Source organism: Cololabis saira, chromosome 8 (assembly GCF_033807715.1).
Source record: "Cololabis saira isolate AMF1-May2022 chromosome 8, fColSai1.1, whole genome shotgun sequence".
NCBI lineage: Eukaryota > Metazoa > Chordata > Actinopteri > Beloniformes > Belonidae > Cololabis > Cololabis saira.
Window position 1 is genome coordinate 30,559,470 of NC_084594.1, and position 25,380 is coordinate 30,584,849.

The following is a 25,380-nucleotide window of genomic DNA, read 5'->3' on the forward strand; positions in this document are numbered from 1 at the left end:
GCTTCTTGCTCTCATCTCTGTTCTCCGTCTCGTCTCCTTAGTTAAGCATTCTCCCAACATGTTTTTTTTTACAAGTGAAATGGTTGTAAATGACGAGTTAAAACAGCATTGCTGCTTCCAACTCATGGATGTCAAGCTGTGTTTAAATATTCAAAGATGTTGGGAAAATGCTCTCTTATTTTGTACTCTATTCTGGTGTGTCTGTTGGTGGCAGATGACTTCTTCATAGCATTGGGGCTTATTCAAAGTAGTAGAATGACTACTTTCCAGTTAATAAATATCAATAAAGTGTAACCATAGACATTCCAGACATATGAGTGTCCAATAGTCAGTATCTAGCCTACAGCGGTAACACCATGCCTTGAATAGTTCCCTGTTTCCAATGTGTCTGACATTTAAGTGATCTCACAAACATTGTAACACCATAATTGTAAAATGTTGTCCTGCCTCAGAAATGTCTAATTTCTTAACTCTCATCAAACGTAGACAACATATGCACCTAAGGAAATAACCACCATCTGACATGTCATTGCTTCTGTTACACAGGGGTTGCCACGAGCAGCAGGACAGTTAAAATCAAGGATATCCGGGATAGAGTGAGTGGAGTGTCCTTGGTCGTCAAAAGGAATTATTCTTTCTGCTGTGGTGGTTGGGAATGATTTTTGAGGCATTTCTTTTTCTTTGTCTGCTGCTCTTTTAGTTTGACCTTCTCTATGGGAAGCCTTGTGGGGCCTTGAATAGTTTCTGAGCTTTTCCCATCATCCCAATCTTAACAAGTAATGTTATCTCGATATGGTATAGTTACATTTTAAATGTGAAGAAGTGCAGATATATTTGGACTTCTCTGCTCAAACTATATCACTATTACAGTTGATTTCCAAAAGTCATATACAGCCAGAGATATTTCACTGTTTATTCACTATTTTAGATATTTTCACTATTTTCACAGTTTCTTTTTAACTATCATTACTGTTGTCATTGTTTATTTCAACCCTTTACAGTTTGAAAATGACAGAAAAGCATCAGGGGATAAAACCAGTTTGGATGTTCCACATATTTGGCGCCCAATGGCATTTCTTTGTGGCACACATCACCACTAGTGAATGCCTTAGAGATTCTTGTTCTGACTTGCTTGCATACATGCAACAGATGTGCAGGTGTGGTTTCACAGTAGAGCAGTGCTCCACAACCACTGTCTCATACACGTCTGAAGTTAGTCTTGGTCTTTAATCATTTAACAATATTAACAGGCAACTGGTTCAGGAGCAGATTATTTCTAAAGCTTTGAAACCTGCACCAGTTTGCCTTTGCTACAATAGTTATAAAGAACAGAAGAGCCAGCATTTGTAATGGTGTGTAGGTTTTTTTTATTCAGTTAAGCTTGTTTTGTTTTAAAAGGTGGTTTTAAAAGTTACACAATTACATTTATTATACATCTGAGAAAACATCACACCTTTTCTGGGTAAAAAGGGATTAGTATTGTTTGGAAATATATGTTAAACCCAGAGTAACAGGAATAAAATAGTCAGGATTGCCACTGATTCTTTGGTTGCAACAATCTTTGATCAAGCTTTTATTGGGATATGCTCTGATGGCTTGACTCTAACAGAGGTTCCTAAAAAATGGTCCAGCTTTTTCTTCCTGAATCTGAATCTGAATCTTGGCAAGTGGGTTATTGGAGATTTGAGTAAGTGCTGGCTTATGTCCTTTATGAAATGAAGATCCAGTTAGCTCTGAGTCTCCATCCTTCCCTTCTGCGGGATAAACCCCTTGACTCCAGTATCCCTGTTGCAGGTGACATCTCCTGTGCTGATGTCTTTCACGACTTTTCTGTCATCGCGTCTCTACAGCCCGAGAAGTTGAGGAGAAGAAGCATACAGTTCAGCCGTTGCAAGAAGCCATTCTGATGATTCACCCCCAATTCAATGCCCACTGTTGGATCACTCTGGAATCAAAAGAGATGCAGCAGTATGCAATTATTAAAGACATTTTAAAATGGGTATTTAATGCTGTGGGCATTAGAAAAAGGCAAGTGGTAAAACTATTCTACAAAATAAAACAAGTAAGTCATCATTATTTAGATTTGTTTGGTTAAGGATAATATAAAGATATTCATCTTGTCAAAATGTTTTGTGGATCAAACTCATACATTGCATTTGTGTGATTTCAGTTGGTCTCACACATATATGGTAATAGAAGTGATAAACATGCATGAGTGTCTTCATAACATGTCAAAAGAATAAGAAAAGAGACACATCTGAGAAGATAAAAACAAAAAACCTTGAAAAATCCAGGTGACTTTCTCAAGGTCTTCTCAAGTTTTGGATCCCACATTTCCACAAACTCTGTGTCATTTAAACTTTGAAACTGAAAAGCCAAGCCAAAATAACACTTTTGAAATAATTTGTGACATTTTCAACACAAAGTAAACTATAAACGACATGATGGAAATGTTCCCTCTTACCTGGACATGCTCTCTGTGACAAGTACTAAACTTGACATTGAAAATCACTCCAATCACCATTGGAGGTTTATTGATGGTTCTATTTTCTTGACACAAGTCTTTTGTAAAAGGATTTTCCTTATTTATGTATCGAATAGTATAAATAAAATAAAAACAAATAACCCAAAAGTCAAAGGTGGACCTTTTCATTGACTCTGTTTCATTTTAAAAGTTGTCAACAAGAAGTACAATATGAACTCTCATTTTGTTGCTTAAAGTACCAGAAGGCCTCTCAGCTGGCTGAAGAGGACAACTATCCTTAAAACTGCCAGATACAGCTTTATAATTACTCATGCGCGTAAACCTGTTTGATTCAATCAATCACTGTGCAATAATAATACCAACCACAATCATAGGCTGTAACAATGCACCTTTCAATAACCATGTCTACCTCATAGTGCTGCACCTTTTTTTTTATTGTATATATGTTGTTGGAGAAATTGGTTTCTGCACTCCAACTATGCAGCAGCAAGAATGAGACACAAGACAGAGAGGTTAGATTCAACAACCTTATTACTTGTACAAGGAGTAGTCAGGCAGCTTAACATAAGTGTCAGCTTCCTCCTGGCTACTGAAGTTACAGTAATACAGACGTAAGCCATATATGTATATATATATATATATATATATATATATATATATATATATATATATATATATATATATATATATATATATATACACACACATAAATATACTCCATAGTTACAAATCAAATCAATCATATTGAAAGCATTCAGTTGTCTCCAATGTTTATCTGATTCAATCATGACTACTACTGTGACAATCAATCGCAGTCTTGTAGTTACATTCAATAGGGCAAAAGTGCCTCTTCCAACAGTCTTCTAGTTTAATTCCATAGGTCAAAAATTGCTTCCAACACTCATCTTGTCACATTCATTTTTTCACTTGTAATACTGTGAGTATAATGATAGTTACAAAAATTATAAAACATAGATAATTTACATACATGTTCATAATATATGTTAACAAGAGCTGTCATTTGTCTATTTATCTATTTGTCTATAAGATCTATAAGGATACGCTCAGCACCTATAACCGAAATAAAACAATCTAGACAGCAGTACTTCTCTCAAATCATCACTGACAATTCACATAATGCTAAGTTTCTCTTTAGCACAATTGACAAACTCATTAATCCTCCGAGACCAATACCCACTGAGTTCCACTCCTCTGATAAATGTAATGAATTTGCATTATACTTCAAATCTAAAATCCTGAACATTAATAACAATATTGCGGCTTCCTCTGCTGGTGGACGTGACCACTCTCCCTCTGCTCAGCACTGTAGTGCCAGCAATCTTTCCAACTTCACCCTTACTCAGTGCAGTGACATACAGGAAGTAGTACAACAGCTGAGCTCTGCGACCTGCTCGCTTGATCTTATGCCCACTAAACTGTTCAAAGATGTTTTTAACTGTATTGGTGATGATGTACTCAAAATTGTAAATACCTCCCTACAGTCTGGAATCTTCCTCTCAGGTCTCAAACATGCTATTATAACACCATTGATAAAAAAGAGTAACCTTGATCCATTCACTGTTGAGAACTACAGGCCCATTTCAAACCTTCCATTCCTGGGGAAAATTCTGGAGAAGGTTGTCTACCAGCAATTACACAGGTATCTGTCATATAATAGCCTGTAACCAGTCTGGTTTTAGAAAAAAACACAGTACAGAAACTGCCCTCGTCAGAGTTATCAATGATCTGAAGATTAACACAGACAACTACAAAGTCTCTATTCTGTTACTTCTCGACCTTAGTGCAGCTTTTGATACTGTGGACCATGTCATTCTACTCCAGCGCCTTGAACAGTGTTTGGGCCTCAGAGGCTCAGTTCTTAACTGGTTATCATCATAACTAAGAGGTAGATCTTTCTCTGTTTCGGTCGGCAGCTATGAATCTGATAATGTCAGCATTCAATATGGAGTCCCACAAGGGTCAATTCTAGGTCCCCTACTTTTCAATTTGTATATGTTACCACTTGGGTCCATCATTCGGCATCATAATATTCAATATCATTCTTATGCTGATGACACACAATTATATGTATCTGTTACTGCCAATCATTTGAGCCCAGTCAATGACCTCATTCAATGCATTACAGATATAAAGTATTGGATGGCAACAAACGTTTTACAGCTGAATGAAGAAAAAACAGAGATTCTTTTAATTGGTCCAAGTGCTCTGAGGCAACATATTCTCCCTTTAGTAACTCCTCTGTCAGTAAAACCTTGTGGACTTGTCAAAAACTTGGGTGTTATATTAGATGCTGATCTTAACTTCCAGAAACACATAGCTAATGTCCCCAGGACTGCCTTCTATCATCTCAGAAATATATCTAAAGTAAGATGCTTTCTGTCACAATCAGACTCTGAAAGGTTCATGCTTTTATCTCCAGTAGATTAGATTATTGCAATGCACTTTTTGCAGGACTAACAAAGCAAGTGTTACATAAACTCCAGCTTATTCAGAATTCTAACAAACACACACACACACACACACACACACACACACACACACACACACACACACACACACACACACACACACACACACACACACACACACACACACACACACACACACACACACACACACACATACATACACATAGCCACATAGACATATACACACACACACACACACACACTCACGCACACATATACATATATTCATACATGCACACATACACACACACATAAAGCCACTCAGACATATACATATACACACACATACACACACATAGCCACACACACACACACACACACACATAGCCACACACACATACATACACACACAAACACACACACACACACACACACACACACATAGCCACACAGACGTGTACATACACACGCACGTATACACACACACATACACACACACACACACACACACACACACACACACACACACACACACACACACACACACACACACACACACACACACATACAGCCACTCAGACATACACATATACACACACATACACACACATAGCCACACACACACACACACACACACACACATAGCCACACAGACATGTACATACACACGCACGTATACACACACATACACACACACACACACACACACACACACACACACACAGTCATACACGCACACACACACACATAGACATACACACTGGCTTGTTCACCTGCGTGCTTGCTCTGTAGTTTTTGGGGTTAGTTAATCGCGGTAGCGGTAGCTTAGCTCAGACTGTGATCAGAGCTCGAGATTTGGGTCGAGTGCTGCTCGTGTTTTGGTCGGCTCTGTGTCGGTTTTGTGTTTCGTTTGTGGTTTTTGTTTCAGATTTCCAGTGCTCGATGTGTGCCTCTGTGTGCTCTTGCTTCCTGGGTTAGCAGTGGAGGTCACCGCCCCCCCCCAAAAAAAAAAAACCAAACAACTCACTGGGTTTATATGTGTATATATATGTATGTGTATGCGTATGTATGCGTATATATGTGTATATCTATTAAATATAGTAATAATGCACATATATATGCCTTAGGTTTCAAGAATCAGGTGTAGTGATGCAAGGAGACATCTAAAACATGCAGAACTGCGGCTCTCTAGGACCAGGGTTGCCTACCCCTGGTTCATACGCTGCGTCCGAAATCGCATACTTCCACCCTAATGAGTATGCAAAATGAGTATGCGAGATTTTTTAGTGCGTCCGAAACATTAGAACGTACTCAATAGTATGCTCTATCCATACTCATTCCGGAGAAATTTTTTAGTGTGGATTGATGGCATGGATCTATTAATAAAATCAATAAAATTGATGGACACTAGCCGAGGAGAAACTTCCCACAATGCAATGCAGCGGCGTTTGGTTGCTAGGTGATACGTATAATGTCATAAGTAGGCTATAATATTAATTATAATAATATTATTATATAATATTAATATTATAATATTCGTATTTAACCATATTTATTATTAAATAATGTCATCTTGTTTCGGCCAGAATAAACGGGAAAGAGCGGAGCGGAGCGCTGCTGTGACAGGTTACCATGGTAACAACTCCCCCCCTCCCTACGGCAGGAAGTGCCGTGTCCGTGTGCGCTCTTAATAGTACGTCCGAATTAATACACACACTACTGATATTTACTCAAAAGTGTGCCGAATTTAAGTATACTTTTTAGTATATACTTTTTAGTATGGCATTTCGGATAGTGTCCGCTCCTGCTGCTGTGAGGCGGATCTGCTCCCCGCCCGGCCGGCAGGCGGCAGTAGTGATCCATTCAAGCTGTTTCCACCACAGAAGAAGAAGAAGAAGAACCGGAAGTGAAACTGGCTCCAACGTTAGCTTCGTCGGTGTCGCCGTCTCGTCGCTTTCGGGTTTGACAGCATAAGCAGAAACCTTATTCCGCGTCCAGCCACAGGTTATTGTTTCCCCGGTGGTTACTGGAGAGGTACGTGTGATCTACAAAGCCCCGTGTGTAGTGAGTTAGCTGACATGTGCTGTCCAGGGGGAGCGGGTACCGCGGCCTGCGGTCACCGCCACCAGCTACAGGCTGATTTATGGTTCCGCGTTACACCAACGCAGAGCGGTGCGCGTCGCCGCGTAACTTACGCCGTAGGCTCTGCGTCTGTGTAACGCGGAACCGTAAATCAGGCTGAACTGTTGCTCCGCTCACATGAACTCAGCTTTAAACTTCAGCTTGTCGCCTCAAACGAGGTCCACTTTGAAATGGATCTAGATATTGGATTTCCACAGCACAGTAGGTGTCTGGCACCGCGCCTGCTAACCTGTGGGTGCGTCCAGCACCGCAGATTAGCGGGGATCAGCAGCTGAGTAGATCAGTGTTATTGTGTTTGTTAGGGAGGGATGTTGACACACTTGCAGCTCTCTGTTCAGTATGATCAGCTGGTAGCAGCTGACAGCCCTGTTCTCATCTGAGTCCAGGGATGGGAGTAAAATGACATTAAAACCGTGGTTACTTACACTGTTAAGAATATTGTGCTTGATCTACTTAAAAAAATAAGTCAACTTTTTGCTTGAGATTATTATGTAGATCAAGAAAGACTAGTCTTTGTATAAACTACTTAATTTTTTGTATGTAAATAATACATTTTGCAAGTACAGTCAACTTAATTGTGTTATGTTATGTTATTAATCTTTATTTCGGCTTGTACAGAACAAGATGAAAAGGAAAGAGAAAAAAAAACAAACATTTATTTTGCCGAAAAGGTGTAGGCTGAAGCCGTAGCTTATAGTGCCTACCCTTTTTCTTATGATCAGCAAAAATATGAGACATTAGCTTTTACTCAGTGGAAACAAAAAATACATAAAGAAGAAAAAAATAAGTAAGACAAAACATAAAATTGACGTTTCACATCCTAGAATGTTTTTGATGGTATACTTTATAATTATAGTGTTTTATATTTATTTACAGTATTTTCTTTAAAGAATTTCTTAAACTTGACGTTAAGTTTACTTTATTTATTAAAATTAAGTTGACTTGCAAATTAATTTTGTACATACTAAAAATTAAGTACGTATTTTCTGGACTATAAGCCGCACCTGCATATAAGTCACATCCGCTCTATTTTAAAAAAAATAATTAAAAAAAGATATACAAGCCTCACCTGCATACAAGCCGCATCCGCTCTATTTAAAAAAAAAGAAGATATTTCAGCCGCAGATATTTATGTTGTTAGATTAGATATTTACTACATGTACAGAAGGATTTTGAACTGTAAATGATGTACATGTTTGTACCTAAATAGATCCTTTCCTAACAGTGTCTTTTAACACGGCAGCAACTTTGCTGATTAAAACGGGACAAAACCAAGAGAAAATAACCAGTATTTATTTATCTGTTTGAAATCTGCTTCTACCTACTTCTATCTGCTAAAGAAGAAGTGGCGTATTCTTCTTTGCATTTATTTTGCCTTAGTTTTGATTCTAATTCCGGTTAGAGCGCACTGAGTGGTGGAAGAAAAATCCACAGAATAGATGCACCTTTGTATAAGCCGCACGGGTGAAAACCTATGAAAAAAGTAGCAGCTTATAGTCCAGAAAATACGGTTAAACAAAGACTTTCCTGATCTACATAAAAATCTCATGCGAAAAAGTTGCCTTAATTTTTAAAAGTAGATCAAGCAAGATATTTTTTACTGTGATGTACTACTTAAACAAATAAAGCATGTTTCATCTAAACGTTGGTCAATCTGCCTAATAGATTAAAATTGTTAAAGCAGCACAACGTAACTTTCAGCTTTTCTGAGTTTGGCGGCATCTTTTGGACAAAAGCGGTAGTGTTTTACCAGAAAGAACACTACGTTTCCCATGAGCACCAGCGAGTACTGCCGGAAAACTCCTGTCCCGTCGCTGCATTTGTTTTGATGAGAGGAGACTGGATGCTTTTCTGTTTCACCAAGTGAACAGACGGAACGCAAAAAAAAGATGTTAAACTGCTGGAAAGGAACTGGAATTTACCGGGATACCTTAAACAAGGAAGCCAGGGAGCAGTATATGGAGAAAATAATGATTATTAACGGTCTGGATCCATATGAAATCTCTACTGAAGAGCCATATGTTTCAATAAATTTGTATAATACAACATACAGTACATGTTTTGTATACCTCTTACTTCTCTTTTCTTTTCTTTTTTTGACCGCTGTATTATGCTGAAGAGGCTCCTCGTGAGATTATTTTTTTCCTCTGCAGCTACAAATAAGAGTTCATATTTTTTCCTCAACAAACTAGTTTTATCTGAAGATTGGGGTTAATTGCACCGCAGAGAGCTGGCCAGCAACTGCGTTTAGCTGGAGAAGTGGGGAATAAAACCCGTGTTTTGATCCGACGCCCGTCTGTGTGAGTGTTTGTGGTTTAAGGCTGTTTATGGTTCTGCGTTAAATCGACGCAGAGCCTACGGCGTAGGGTACGCGGCGACACGCACCGTACGTTGCGCGTCGCCACGTACCCTACGCCGTAAGTTGTGCGTCGATTTAAAGCAGAACCATAATTCAGGCTTTACTGTGTGTTTGGTCGTTACAGCCGCGATCCAAAGCGAGCCGACGACTCTTTCACTCTTTTACTCCGTTATATCAGATACTTGGCCTGCGTGGTTCTGCCTCCGAGCAGGAAACCGTTGAAAAGTTAAACCATTAGGATCTTTTCCCTGGTCTGTTATATGTGGAGCTGCTGCTGCTGCTGCAGCAACGGGTTACCAGCTTCTGCGGAGCTCTGCGCTCCCAGCCCCGCCCATTTTCGTCTCGACTGCGAATCGGGAAGGAGGGGGAAGTGACGTATGTGCCGTAAAGCAGTCAAAGCCGTAAAATTTGTAGTTTTTTAGTGTGGCAGGGTTCCTACCATGCTCCTCAAAGTTACATAGTGCCAGTGAAGGCGATACAGACTCCCTCAGATCATGAAAGAGGTGTCATTAAACCTGTTGGAAGTTGATGTACCATCACAATGACTCTGGAAATATGATATTAAGGTGGAAAAGTTACGTAGTGTCGCTTTAAAGGAAAAGTAAATACAACAAGATCATTGCTTGTTGTTTGTGTGTAAATTAAAAGATTGCCTGGGATTACATAAATACTGCTTGTTAAGGAAAAAATTGCACAATGTCTTGTTTTTTGAACAAATGCAGATTAAGTTCAAAACTAGATGTATTCACGTAAAGCAACAAACTTCATTTTTAATTGTTAATATCACATGTTTAAATATGTTATATTTACATGCGCTTAGATTTATTTTTTTCAATGTAGTCTCTGTCAAAGCATAGTCTCATAATAGCTCAGCAATATACAAACTCCACTGTTTTGAATGTTTCACAGAGAGTTTGTTTGCATGTGTACATATACAACACTATCAGTTCAAAGTGCTTTTTATGAGATCATTTAAAAAATAGTCAGAAAAGGGTCTGTGTATCTCCTTTCTCTGGTCTTCAGCAGGATCCAAGTCCTGGTCCAGGTGTCTTCCCTCCTAAAGGGGAGTTTTTCTTGCCACTGTTTGGCTCAAGGTTTTTCTCCCACTAGGGGAGTTTTTACCTGCCATTGTTTATGTTATGTTTATGTAATAATTGCTCTGGGGTCGTGTTCTGGGTCTCTGGAAAGCACCTAGAGACAACTTATGTTGTAATAGACGCTATATAAATTGAATTTTATTGAAAAAGGAATGATAAATACAAGGGCACAACACAATATTAAATACTTTGGAAAGACGGAGGCCACACAGGGCAATTGAGATGCATTTAGAAATGTAAACCAGTATTAAGTTTGCAACTTCTTACTAGCTGTATTGATTTGCCAAATTGAGATTGGGACAAAGTTTTAAGCAAAACAGGATGAGTTTGTTACTTCGTGCATCACTGTCGTTCAGATTATTCTCCTGTACCTGTCAGGTACAGGAGTAACTTTTGGCAGATTTGCCAACCACCTTAACAGCTACTTTTTAAAGGAGAAAATTAAATGCCAAACAAAGTTTTGACAGTCTGTAGAATTACAGTGGTATAGATTTGATGTTGTTGCCCGAAAAGTTACACTTTTGACTCCGTTATGTGTTTTTCAGTTGATATAATTCACTTCTAAATTGAATTGATGAAAGGGCATAGTTTCCATCCTATTTCAAGCCAACAAAAATTTCTTCTAATGAAATCTATTACCTGTGAAGTGCAATGAAATTAATTACCTGTCTACCTCACACTCATTCTACCTTTTTTTTTTTTGCACTGTTTTTCTTTCCTTTGCACTATTTTTTCCTTATATTTTTTAACTTTTTATCTCCACTGAAATATATACTGTCCATATTTTGTAATTATATAGTGTGTGTGTGTGTGTGTGTGTGTGTGTGTGTGTGTGTGTGTGTGTGTGTGTGTGTGTGTGTGTGTGTGTGTGTGTGTGTGTGTGTGTGTGTGTGTGTGTGTGTGTGTGTGTGTGTGTGTGTGTGTGTGTGTGTGTGTGTGTGTGTGTGTGTGTGTGTGTGTGTGTGTGTGTGTGTGTGTGTGTGTGTGTGTGTGTGTGTGTGTGTGTGTATGTTAAGTGTACTGCTGCTAACACGTTAGCTTATCTTAATCATTTCCCAAATGTTATTCCAGCACAGCATCAAAGTGTCTTGATATGTCACAACATTTGCTGTCAACAGTTTTGACTTGGATAAAGTTGCACAAGGTACTTCTGTAAATTTTTGTGACAGTGCAAGTCTGAGCTACATAATTCATATGAAAGGTTACGTATTATGCAATTTTAGTTCCTATTAATACCGATAAACCACCACGAGTCATTTAAATTTTGAAAAAAAAAGGCGCTTTATCAAAGTTCTTTTTCCATGGTTTGTTCTGCAATGTTTATTTTCAAAATGTGTTCACACTTTTCCCCAGCTTCCGAGTCAAATGCAGTATCACTTTTTTCCCCTGTTTTCTTCCATCCCTGTTTGATGCCAATGTGTTATTTTTTTGCTTGCTGTTTAGGATTTTTTTGCCAAAAGTATTTTCTTTCGTGAGAAAAAAATTTTAACCGTAAAAGGATTTGCAATTACCTCTACTACTGGTAACTTCTTATCTGAAAAAAAGCAGTGAGTGGTGAGTAGTCATGCCGCATGTTACCTTGGGTTTTGTTTTGTTTGGGTTATTTTTGTCTTTTCTTTTGCTTTTCTAAAAAGTATGACATTACTGTGACAGATCAATGAACCCACTAATGGCTGAATAGAGCCTATGTTTTTATTTTTGTATTCTAAGAGATGAAAAATGATAGTGATACCAGGTATACCAAGATCAATTTCATTATTTCTTTTTTTCTGTCTCCTCAATCTCAGATGAACAACGCAGGGAATAAGAGAGCTCCAACTACAGCCACTCAGCGACTTAAGCAGGATTACCTTAGGATAAAGAAAGACCCAGTGCCTTACATCTGTGCAGAACCTTTACCCTCCAACATCCTAGAATGGTAAAAGTCACATCTTTGCAGGGCATACAGCCGAAATACCATCAACAAGGAAGTACTTGGCATTTCACTCCATGGGAGTGTTGTGTTGTATTTAGTTGTGATTGTTTTTAGTATACCACCCAGATTTTTAAAAAGAACAAAAAATCTGATTTTGTAGATTTAATGTTGTAAAACACTCAACTTCTTACACACACACATATAATCTTCATTTTAAATTAATAATTTTCCCTGTTTTGCTGTGCTCTTTGGAAATGATATTTCATGTGTCACACGTGTCTGTCTGGGAAAAATACAAAGTGTCCTAAACACTGTCACAAAAGAGAGGTTATAAATTCACTATCCCTGCTTGAGAGAGGTCATGTCCTTAGGAAATATTAAATAAATATTTTCTCAGAACATTTTCAGTGGAATAGGATTACTCGGAAAATTATGGTAGGCTTCCTAATTTACAGTGTTTCTTTTCACTATCAGCAATATTTAAAAAAAAAAAAAGAAAAGTTTAATGGTTGAATAAAACAAGTCAAGTCTTGTTGTATTTACGACCAGAGGAACTTTCCACAGTTTGTCAATCATTTCCAGTTTGATTACTTCCTGCGAGAGAAAAATGTTTTGATACAGTTGATGTTATGTTGAGTCATCATGTTACTAACAATAGTAAATACCTTTTTTTTGTTATTTTTTTTAAACAGTCATGCATTTTATGTAATTATGTAATGTACATGATGTTGACATCCCTTAAAATTTTGTGTGCGCGCATTTAAGATATTTGACTCACCTCATCTTATTATCACCTGTACGCACAGAGGTAACTCTGTTTTGTTGTTTTTTTTCACCTCACCACTCTTAGTGGAGGCAAGCCAGTATAGATTAATATTTACCAGAGAGGTACAATTGCTGCTCATCTTTTTTCTCGAGAACTTGAAGTCAAAGTTAAAAGTAATAAAAATACAGTTTTGCTAGCTTATAGGTGCTAGATATAAATGTTTCAACAGGTCTTTCTGACCTGGTGCAACTGTTTTCATTTGCAGATTTATGGATACTGCAATTTAATAAAGTTGATTTAAAAGGTTGAAGTTTGAAGTTTAAAAAATAGTCCCTATATTGTGAAGTGTGGGAAAAAATTATACGGTCCTAGATTCTTAACTATACTCTAAATTTGCCTTTTCCAAATGGTTTTAATTTGACAAAATATTTTTCACTAACCTGGGACCCGTTTTTTGTATGTGTGGTTGTGTTGTTTTTTTTTGCAAATTGTGAAGTTATATGTCAAAGCTTTGATAATTCTCGCATATTAATTATTCTTTACAAATGTTGTTTTTTGGGAAAGATAAATCAACTGAATGTGATTATGGAAAGTCTCTATTTTTACTATAATATGCGAATTTAGTGAACAACCAGGTGTTTTCAGTGAGTGACATTACATGAGACCGTTATTAATTTCTTTTTTTTGTGTCACCTGCAGGCACTATGTAGTTAGAGGACCTGAGAAAACGCCATATGAAGGTAAAACCTGATACTAGTGTACCAACAGCTGCTACACACAGTCATAAATGTTTATACACTGCTACTCTATACTCAACAAAGTAACTGTTAATAAGGCAGTTTCAACAAATAAATGCAAGTAAAAGATAGATATTGTGATTAATTAAATAATTGCTTTCTTAGTAGGCTCTAGCTTGCACCGTTTTGTGTCAAAGTGGATGTCATGTTTGTTTCAGGGGGATATTATCATGGAAAACTCATATTTCCTCGCGAATTTCCCTTTAAACCTCCGAGTATCTACATGATAACACCAAATGGGAGATTCAAGTGCAATACAAGGTAAGAAAGGGGTGTATTATCAATCAATTGAGTGGGAATTCTAGCTGTAAGTACATAAATAAATATCATTCATTTTCTGTCCAAAGGTTATGTTTGTCCATCACAGACTTCCATCCAGATACATGGAACCCGGCTTGGTCTGTGTCCACGATCCTAACGGGTTTGCTCAGCTTCATGGTGGAGAAAGGACCAACCCTCGGAAGTATTGAGACTTCAGACTACACAGTATGTTTAAAAAAAATAAAATAAATAAATGCAGCACAGCATCATAAAGAACCTATGATGACTCATATTCATTGTACCTTTTTTATTATTTTTTTCTAGAAAAGACAGCTCTCAGCCCAAAGTCTGGCCTTCAACCTCAAAGACAAAGTGTTCTGTGAGCTGTTTCCTGATGTTGTCAGTGTATGTATAAGTCAATCACAAACTTGGTCTTTTTTTTTTTTTACTCCCAAAACCTTCTTGTGACCTTTTTGTTCTAATATTTTCCCATTTCTTTCTTTGTCAACCAGGAGATAAAACAAAAACAGAAGGTCCAGGAAGAGTTAAGTGCCCGCTCTCAGCCCCTCCCCCTACCTGATGTGGTACCTGACGGTGACCCTCAGCACGCCCATTATGGCATGCCAGCACTTAATGGAGGACCAGCCCCAGTTGGGGGGGCCAACCCTGCTCCTGGCCTGCAGCAGGCCAATCGCAACCATGGACTTCTAGGTGGTGCTTTAGCCAACCTGTTCGTCATTGTAGGCTTTGCAGCATTCGCCTACACAGTCAAGTACGTTTTGCGGAGCATAGCCCAGGAGTGAGAGGTGGATCGCCCCCCCCCCCCCCCTTCTTCAGACGAGCCACTTAATGGAGTCTAAACTTTACAAAGAAACTACATGGGGGAAGGATGTTCAGTCCCGGGTTAAATCCCTCCACAGCCACCACAACGACCTTCCCCACTATGGACTTTGGAAGACATAAACTCAAAGCCCACCCACCCAAGAAAGACTCAGAGCAGGAGTTGGGGAAGTGGAAGGGAGTCGGTGTCATCAGGGTGTTGGCGGGATTTATTAAAGTGGTTGTGATCAGTGTGCTTCAGTGGTTTATATCAGTCCCAGGAACTAACTTGGCTCATGGGTTGTGGAAAAAGTGTTGAACGCCCCTCTGTCAGATCTTGCCACTCATCAGCCATCTTGAAAACACACTTGGAGGTTTAACAAAGACAGGTCCCTCTTTGACAGAAAAAAGCTGAGAACCACACTTGCAGTTTTAATGGTACATGGGGGAAAAACACACAAAAAAAGCCATATAATTGTTAGTCAAACCAGATTAAAAAAATAGGCTTTTGAATTTTGGTGAATTTGCCCTAAAATAAGGTTTAAAAAGCTTTATCTTCTCTATTGTACTTCTGCTAAGAAAGGGCAAGTTGTAACTTGTCCAGAATGAACATTTATAAAGTGGTCACTACCAAAAGTGCAGCAACGTCACCCTGTACCTAAAAACAATGTTTCTGACTGTAGTCCACCTGCCACCTCAGTCACAACTGCTGAGAACATGCCATGTATGAACTGTTGTGTCTAGCGTTTAGAAACTCACGTAAATGTCTGTTTGGAATTTTTAAATTTCAGGTCTTTATAATTGGAAACTTTCAATTAAGCCAGTGAAATTCTTCTGCAAGGAGTTTATCCTGAAATACTGTGGAAATGACGTCACTAAGACCTAAGTTCCCCCACAGTGACAGAAGGTTGTGCTGTTTCAAACGCTTCTTTGAAGCTCTTCCATCTCTTATCATTTAATCTTGGGCTCTTTAGTTATACATATCACTCATCAGGAAATGTATTCACCTATATTTTGAGGTTTTTTTTTATTTTTTAGAGCAAGAAAAAGGCTTTGATTGCATCAGGTTTCATTTGACTGCAACTGTAGATCAAGAGGTTTTGATTTTTCTTTTTTGTTTTTTTTTCCTCTCCCAAGTGATATTTTTCCAGCTTTTCTTAATCATATGTACAGCAGGCAGAAATGATAGCCTTCTGAAACCTGAAGGACCTCTTCAACAGTGTGTAAAAAATGTATGTTGCACCAGTCAGATTGTTTTGATTGATTTAAAAAAATAATAAAGTTTTCAAGAATTTCAAGAAGGCAGTGAACTGAAAGTGATCAAAAGCAAAAGCAAGGCATGTATATAAAGATTAAAATCAAGACAGCGATGTGGCAAAACAGGGCCTTGTGCTTTCATGCTCTATAAAACAGCATAAATACAGCGGTGGCACGCATCCTTGACAGAGATACAGCTACATCTGTCAAAGCCTGATGAGTCCTGATGTTCTCTCCAGTCAACCCATGAGCCAAACCGTGTCTGCACAGTGGAGAACTGAGACCAGTACCTTTCCAAATTGGCTTAGTTGACCAGAATAGCCCCAGTCCGTCTAGATCCAAATGAGACACGTGAAGAGAGCCATCATTTTTATTTCTGTACATTAGATTTTGATATTTTTTTTTTCTTTTGCATTTTGGTTCTCATTATTTATATAAATGACTGGCTGGGCTAGTGTTTCTCAAGCAGCGTAGTGCAGACCAACACAGGCAGTGGCCCTGACTCGCGTTAATTGCTGATAATTTACTATTGTGCATTAAATTTAGGAGAAGTGGTTCTACTGTGTATGTAATGTTTCAGCTGAGAAATTGCCTGAAAGCATAAGATTCCCATGTCTGTTGCTCCTTCTTTCTTTGTCTTGGTACCATCTCAAGAGGGAAAAAACCATCAAAGACCAAATTGATTCCAAGGGGAGTGCATTTGTGTAGTTATTACAGCAGATGCCCAAAATTCAGTGCTTCAAATAATCTCGTGTGACATTGTATCTTTTCATATTAAATGCAAATAAATTACCCTGCTTGGCAGGGCATTTAATAAATCTGTGAATGAGTTGGCTGAAATGGTTGTGGACAGTACTCGAGTTGAGGGGGGATGAGGGGGGACGGCATCCCCCCTGAAATAAAAACGGTCCAAATCATCCCCCCTGTAAAACTGCCATCCCCCCTTTCCATCCTTTATGTCATTTCATCAATGAATGTGGTATTACTGCTATTTCAACATTTAGAGTCATCACCAGAAAAACAACACCAGAAAAATAACTTATATGACAATTTTCACCTGTTTCAAGTAAATTTTCACTTGAAATAAGTAGAAAAATCTGCCAGTGGGACAAGATTTATCTTCTTATTACAAGCAAAAACATCTTGTTCCACTGGCAGATTTTTCTACTTATTTCAAGTGAAAATCTACTTGAAACAGATGAAATTTTTTTTTTCAAGTGATGAGTCTTGTTTTAAGTGTAATGAGATTGTTTTTACTAAAATGAGACATTTTAACTAGAAATAAGACAAATATTCTTGTTAAGATTTAGAGTTTTTGCAGTGATCCATTTTACTTATCCTGTGAAGGACAGAGGTATATTGATAAGTTCAGAAAACTGTTTTTTATTGTTGTGTTATGATGTATTTGATGTAAGCCCAGTGGATATTTAAAGCTTACAGAAGGCTGCATTTAACTGCTGCTATGTCATTCCTGCAGTATTTCTGCAGGTGTTTTGGTCACTGCTATTATTTGTAATATATTATATTATTTGTAATCAGCACAAATTATCTGTCCCCATATGATAAAATCCACCATCCCCCCCTGATTTTATTTTACAACTCGAGTACTGGTTGTGGATGGGGGAGGAGGAAGTAATCCTGTCTCTCTGATGAAGGAAATGAAAACAATTCCACAGAATGCGCGTTTATCTTGGAATAGATCTTCCTTGGAAATTCACCCGGAGTCACGTGACTGCCTCTGAAGGTGTTTTAAGAGCCCGGCAAAGAAGCAGACAGACAACATTAATCCAGCAGAGACCAAGGGAGTGAAGGGATACCACAGCCTCAAAAAAGTAGGTATTGCGCTTTTATAATTCTAATGTCCATTGAGGTGATTTATTCCAGAGCATTTAAACCTAAGAAAGACTGATTTTCACTTTATTTTTGTGAATATTTAATACGTTTGTTTAACTTTTATGTTTCTTTCTCGTGCAGCCTGAATTCATCATGTGTCCTGAAGACTCACTGGAGTGCATCGTGTGCTGTCACGAGTTCTCACGCTGCGACCGGGTCCCGCGGATCCTCCACTGCGACCACACTTTCTGCGCTGTTTGCATCCAGAAAATGTGCAACCTGGAGGGAATCGTCAACACCGTGTCGTGCCCTCTGTGCCGCTGGATCACATGCATCAGATCCACCGGGACCGTGGCAGGGGTTCTGCCGGTCAACACGGAGATCTGGGACCAGATCCCGGCGAAGAGCAACGAGAGGAAGGAGGACTCCGGGGAAGCTTGGACAGACGCAAAGCCTGCGTTGGTCCAGTCAACACTGTAAGTTTATTCAAACTTTTTTGGTTGTTCTCTTCACCAGGGGCGTCAATTGGGTATGGTAAGGTATGGCAGCCGCCACACCTTGGCTTCAAGGGAAAATGTAAATGTTTGTTTTTTAAATACATTTATGGAATTGCTCTGTGTCTATTTGTATTGATTATTCTATAACTTAATACATATAGAATAACTACAAATGCAAATTAGAACAACATGATCGATTTCACTAGTTATTATACACTGCAAAAACTCAAAATCTTAAGAATATTTGTCTTATTTCTAGTTAAAATGTCTAATTTTTAGTCAAAAAGAATCTCATTACATTTAAGACAAGAATCAAAAACAACTATTTTCACCTGTTTCAAGTAGATTTTCACTTAAAATAAGTGGAAAAATCTGCCAGTGGAACAAGATTTTTTTGCTTGTAATGAGAAGATAAATCTTGTCCCACTGGCAGATTTTTCTACTTATTTCAAGTGAAAATTTACTTGAAACAGGTGCAAATGGTGAAATAACAAGTTATTTTTCTGGTGATGACTCTTGTTTTAAGTGTAATGAGATTTTTTGACTAAAAATGAGACACTTTAACTAGAAATAAGACAAATATTCCTGGTAAGATTTTGAGTTTTTGCAGTGAGCGAGACTGCATTTGAAAAAGTTCCAATTTTCTTGACCACTCAGATAAGCTACATAGCAGACTTCTGTGATGAGTATTTGCTGTACATGTTGATTGATATTCTAGTTAAGTTCTGTGACTCGTAACCTTGCCATACCTTAGCTTCGACTGAATTGACGCCACTGCTCTTCACATTTTAAATTTTTATTTCTCCTATAATGTAAGTATACTGTAGTGTATTTTGTCCCATATCATAAACACCCTCCTCTGTTTCTGTTTCAGCTCTCCATGGAAGAAGTCTGGTTTCGTGTCCACGCTGCAGAAACTCAGCTGCGTGGCTGTGCGCGAGTAAAGCCTGGATTATGGTTCCGCGTTAAATCGACGGCGTAGGCTCTGCTTTGGCGTAAAGCCGAAACCAAAAATCTGCCTTTAAACTGGTGACAGTCGGAGGAGCAGGTTTACGAACCAGCACAAGACTAAATCTGGAGGAACGAGCGCCTGGACTTCTGCTCTGTGGAGACTTTTTTGAAGTTGTGAACTTGACTGAAGCTGCTGGAGGCGCAGGTCTTACTTAAACTGTGAATGTACTTTTTATAAACAGAGCTGCAAAATATTTTTGTATCTTTGTTAAACTAAATGAAAGATTGAGATTATGAATCACTGTGTGTTTCAACACAGGTGATTACATTTACATATTATATATTATATAATATATTTTTTTCTACTCTGTATCATAAACATAATGGACTCTGATCTAAATGTGTTAAAACAGTTAACTTTGTAGAGGAGGCTATGGTTTATTGTAAGGACTGTGAAGTTTTTTGTTAAAGATTTGTATTTAACAAACAACTCTGAATCTAATGTTTGGGATATGAGGAATAATATTCCAGTATTTGCTACATGTAAATAAACAGTAAAAAAAAAAAATCAAGTGTCTCAATTGTCGAGTGTCTGAGGGGGCAACATGCATAGTTTTACATTTAATTGTTTTATAAGACTTGCAAAGAAAATAAACAAACTGTAATACTTTTAAAATGCTGATGTACAGGATAAAATCTTACATCTGTTGCAGATTAGTTTGCCTTATGTATAAAGCACACTGACTATATATATATATATATATATATATATATACTGTACACACAAATAATTTAAGTTATGGAAATTTACCATGGTGGTTTATTCAAACTGTTCATATTCTTTGCATATTATGTCTGTTTTTTAAAGACTATTTTCCTCACATATTGAATATTTTCCATCTATCCATTTTCTATACCCACTGTATCCTTTGCAGGGTCACAGGGGTCTGCTGGAGCTTATCCCAGCTAATTTAAGGCAAGAGGCAGAGGTTCACGCTGGACAGATCGCCAGTCTATCGCAGGGCCACATACTGTATACAGACGGACAACCACACGTACGGGCAATTTAGAACCATCAATAAACCTACCTATGCATGTTTTTGTACCTGGAGGGAACCCATGCAAGCATGGGGAGAACATGCAAACTCCACACAGAAAGACCCCACTGGGCCCAGGAGTTGAACCGGGAACATTCTCGCTGTGAGGCAACAGTGCTAACCACTAAGCCACCATGCTGCCCTATTGATTATTTAATACTGACAAATTTTCATTCATTTAACTTTTTTTTGCACCAACCCCATAATAAAATAAGTACATCTACTTTTGGTCAGGTTTCTAAATTTTTTTCAGAAATTGACTAAATTTCTGTATTCCATCTATCTCAGTATCTCATTTTAATGGACATATTTAAGCAGTGAATACAGACATTTTCTAACAAAGCAATTTCAGCTTGTTGAACTCATGTTCATCACCTCAGATATCCTATAAACGTTTAGTTTTTTTATTTGAAGCAGCTCTCAGATGCCACATATACAGATAAATAACCAGACAGTCTACGGGCAATTCATCAGTTAACCTACTATGTATGTTTTTGAACTGTGGGAGGAAGCTGGAGCACCTGGAGGGAACCCACGCAAGCACGGGGAGAAAATGTAAACTCCACACAGAAAGACCCCCGCCAGGTCCAGGGGTCCAACCAGGAACCTTTCTGCTGTGAGGCAACAGTGCTAACCACTAAGCCACCGTGCACGTGTGCATTTAATACTGACACATGTTCATTCATTTAACTTTTCTTTTTTTTTAAACACTCTTAACCAACCCTATGATGCCAAAAGCATAATTTTTGATACATGAATTTCTGAGACACCTGCACCAACCCCATAATAAAGTAAATACATCTACTTTTGGTTAGTTTTCTAAAATCTTTCTAAAACCTACAACACCATTATATATCTCATTTTAATGGACATATTTAAGCAGTGAACATTTTCTAACAAAGCAATTTCAGCTTGTTGAACTCATGTTCTTCACCTCAGATGTCCTGCTACCTTCATAAACATTTTTTTTTATTATTTGAAGCAGCTTTCAGGTGACAAGAGCTCTATTCACAGTTGGTCACATTTAAGTTATATATATTATTATTATATATTATATATAATATTGATATTTACAAAGCATCACAGTGCAACAGATGATCTTATGGTTAGTATTCATCATTGGTTATGTACTGCAATTAAAATCGTTAAATGGCCTGTCAACAAACAAACCTTACCAACAACGACACACGTGAGTTTAACCTGAACATAAACAAAACAGCTTTTTATTGTTCTAATCTTCCCTTCTGGCAGCTATTCAAGTTATAATTCCTGGGAACCGCACCACTAAACGGGGAATTGTATATTTGCAGATCTGAGTAATAAGGAATAAAAAGATTAATCATCACCTGAAGGAAAACATGCGTAATGTTTATATTCAGGATTTTTTTTTAGTTTGAATTTAATTGTACGCTGCTTTTCCTTTTTATCTAAACCTATTTTATGAATTTATACTTTTTGTGATCTCTAGATAAATTTGAAATACAATAAATTGGAACAATAAAAGGTTTCAGTAATTAAAAACTTATCCATAAAGAGTATTAAAGGAGAGCAACTTGTGTAAAACAGAATAATGAAACGAGGCGCAGACATTGTGGTTATTTTATTGGAAACAGTGATGTGGATTATTTGAGCTGAAACCTTTTCCCCTGAATTAGTTCTACCAAACAACCTCTTAACTATAGCTACTATGTTAAGATGAAATACAGTTAAATTTTTGTTGTTTTTTTATTTATTTATTTTGAACATGTATAAAATGTTCAAATATTCAGACAAAAAATAAAATAAAAGACACACCCTGGTGCAAAAAACAGCAAAAGGGATTAATAAAAAGCTTTCAAGACCCAATATAAACCATCCACATTCAGCTCTTTCAAAATAAAGATGGTGAAGAGGGAAAACCTGCTTAACAGCCACACTTGTTGTTAACAGTGACCGCAGTTTTCCACACTGATGAAATCTGAAAGTAGAAACAATTTGTTTTTGGTAGGAACGAGGATGTGACTAATTTGTAAGGAGTCTGAACAGGTAAGATGACATGAGAGAAATGTTTTCTCAGACACTGGATGCCTCCTTTTTCGCAAGCATTTCATAAGTGCCATAAGAGGGAAAACCTGCTTAACAGCCACACTTGATATAGGTCAAGTCTGTCTCTTGGTTTCACTATGCGACCTGACTTAGTGGTGGTACAGAACAGGGGTTCTTTGGGGCCTGTTTGACCCACAGTATCCTGCTGCACAGTTATTGGCTCAGCATTATCAGGCTCAGGGTCAAAAGTTGGTGCTTCTTGATCTGTGTTCTCAGTGCGGATGTTGTATGACCTCTGTATACCAGCCGAATCCATAACTGTTCCATTTTCCACTTGGCAGCTGGAAACGGATTGTGGCTCCTGCTGGCAGATCAGGCCGTGGCTTTGCGGTCCTGTTGTAGTACAGTTCTGTCGTTTCTGGCAGGTTTCTCTCCTGCTGCGAACTGTGCTGTGGCAGACGATCTCTGGATCAAGTTGTTTCTCTGTGGTCGGGAGGATTGAACGCAGAGTAGACGCCTGCTCATCAACAGTTGCGTTGTCAAGAAGTATCTTGAACTTTTCTTGAACTATAAAGCACTATTCATCCTATACAACGCACTGGTTTTACCGTATTTAAATTACTGTTCGGAGGTCTGGGGGAACACATACAGAAGCTCACTCCAACCCTTGTGCATACTGCAGAAAAGAGCAATGAGAATTACACACAACGCAGGTTACCAGGATCACACTAATCAATTATTTCTACAATCCAAATCACTAAAATTTCTGGATCTTGTCAGTTTCAATACAGCGCAACTAATGTTCAAAGCAAAGAATAATTCATTACCGGGACATATACAGGGGATATTTTGTGAAAGAGAGAGGGGCTACAACCTCAGGGGTCAGTTTAATTTTAAAGTTCTCAACAGACGCACAACACTGAAGAGCTTCTGTATGTCGACCTATGGAGTGAAACTGCGGAACAGCCTGAGCATGGAGCTAAAAAAAGCTACTTATTTTATTATGGGGTTGGTGCAAATAAAATGAATGAACATTTTTCAGTATTAAATAATCAATAGGGTGGCTTAGTGGTTAGCGCTGTTGCCTCACAGCGAGAAGGTTCCCGGTTCAACTCCTGGGCCCAGTGGGGTGTTTCTGTGTGGAGTTTGCATGTTCTCCCCATGCTTGCATGGGTTCCCTCCAGGTTGATCATTTGCATGTGTTGCCTTTATTTAATTTATTGTTGATTACCTATGTGTGGATTCGTCCTTTGTCCATATCAAGGATATAAGGAATTGAACTCTAATTTATGAGTAAGTCTTTTTAGCAGAAATGTGTGAATTTTTTATAAAAATACAACCTTGTATGAACTTTAAAATTTAGCCATCCTGAAACTAAGAGGCGCCTTTGTTTTTTTCTGGTTTTCTTTTTATCACTAGATATGTATGACGGCCAGTTGGCCTGATGTTGCCTTTTCTAGTTATAAGATGTTTGGATATCTGGATACATGTATTTTGTATTTTATTTTACACCAGGTGTTTTGAATTGATTTTTTTCTTTTCTATAGCATGTGACCCCTGGGGAGGGCTTAAAATGGGGCGTCTTCTGTATCTACATCCAATCTCCGCCCTAAACCCTCAAGCCCTGAACCCTCACAGACTTAAGTGACGTCAGCTGGAAGTGATCAAGTGTGAGAGAGTGTGAGGGCTCCAAATGGTAGAAATAAGAATGGGACAGCACTTAGCAGAAACCGGAAACACGTCAGATCAAAATGTTACGTACCGGTATTATAAGTTTGGGAATGATCATCCTACGGATGTTTGAAAACAAAGTGGTAGCCTATATAAAGGAGCATAAAATTCAACAAAGAACACAATTTAAATATGCGCACAGTACAATATGTATTTCCTTGTTAATGTAGTGTCTTTCTTTCAATCTACCCATACCAGCGCATCCAGTATGCCAGGCTCAATCGCCTAGTAATTTAATTTTTGTAAGAGCATGTAAACTGATGGTATCCTGAGTTAAATATTCCAGCTGTGTTATGACCATCTAATATTATTTTCCATTTTGAGCATGATGTGATTTCCTTTTTGTAAGAGAGCGTATAAATTGATGGTATCCTGAGTTAAACATTTCAGTTATATTATCACTATTTACTGCAACATTTTTGTTCAACTTGCTGAAATTGTTTAAATGTTTTGGTCATAAATAAATGAATAACTAATTACTGCCTGACTTGTTTGTGTTGGATCTAAAACTGTCTTGCTAGTATTTACATGTATGCATTTCTGTTCACAAAGGAAATCTTAATTCAAACACTGTACTCAGATTAAAGAAAAGCAAGTCTTGTTTATTCAACACCAGGTCAACTGAGGATTTGTCTAATATAAAATGAAAACAAAAGAAATTGAACCTGGCCACGTGTGCATTCCTTTCCTGCCTATGTGGTTTGAGAGAAGTGTACCTGCGGCCGGAAAACCTTGTGCTTGACATGATTAAAAGTTTGTATTAACCTGTGATTTTATTCCACTAGTTTGCTTTTGGTTCACCAGACAAACGAACATGAATCTTTCAGTAGGTTAATTGGTTCTAAATTGCCCGTATGTGTGGTTGTCCATATAGGGTATGTGGCCCTGCGATAGACTGGCGATCTGTCCAGCGTGAACC

At 38.0% G+C, this 25,380-nt stretch overlaps 3 protein-coding genes across 4 annotated transcripts in view; all 3 read left to right on the forward strand.

Annotated features, from left to right (window-relative positions):
- The window catches only part of LOC133448819 (arf-GAP with coiled-coil, ANK repeat and PH domain-containing protein 3-like), a 55,597-nt gene extending 52,974 nt beyond the window's left edge, over positions 1–2,623 (forward strand). The window contains exons 25-26 of the mRNA XM_061727709.1: positions 547–596; positions 1,795–2,623. Of these exons, the coding sequence (XP_061583693.1) occupies positions 547–596; positions 1,795–1,863 (119 nt within the window). The 3' untranslated portion in view covers positions 1,864–2,623. The remainder of the gene's footprint in view (positions 1–546; positions 597–1,794) is intronic.
- Positions 2,624–6,813: 4,190 nt separating this feature from the next.
- Positions 6,814–17,238, forward strand: ube2j2 (ubiquitin-conjugating enzyme E2, J2 (UBC6 homolog, yeast)). Its single transcript, XM_061727710.1, has 7 exons — positions 6,814–6,948; positions 12,300–12,430; positions 13,893–13,933; positions 14,149–14,251; positions 14,338–14,476; positions 14,576–14,656; positions 14,764–17,238. Exons 2-7 carry the CDS (start codon positions 12,300–12,302, stop codon positions 15,052–15,054), a joined length of 786 nt encoding a protein of 261 aa, XP_061583694.1. The 5' UTR covers positions 6,814–6,948; the 3' UTR covers positions 15,055–17,238.
- Positions 17,239–17,863: 625 nt separating this feature from the next.
- On the forward strand, positions 17,864–20,156 carry LOC133449478 (E3 ubiquitin-protein ligase rnf152-like). Of its 2 annotated transcripts, none has more exons than XM_061728631.1 (3): positions 17,864–18,163; positions 18,302–18,636; positions 19,532–20,156. In XM_061728631.1, the coding sequence occupies exons 2-3, from the start codon at positions 18,314–18,316 to the stop codon at positions 19,599–19,601; spliced, it is 393 nt and encodes a 130-aa protein (XP_061584615.1). In that variant the 5' UTR covers positions 17,864–18,163; positions 18,302–18,313; the 3' UTR covers positions 19,602–20,156. The 2 variants fall into 2 exon arrangements, with proteins under 2 accessions (XP_061584615.1, XP_061584614.1); XM_061728630.1 differs by having other exon boundaries at positions 17,866–18,159.
- Positions 20,157–25,380: the final 5,224 nt, after the last annotated feature.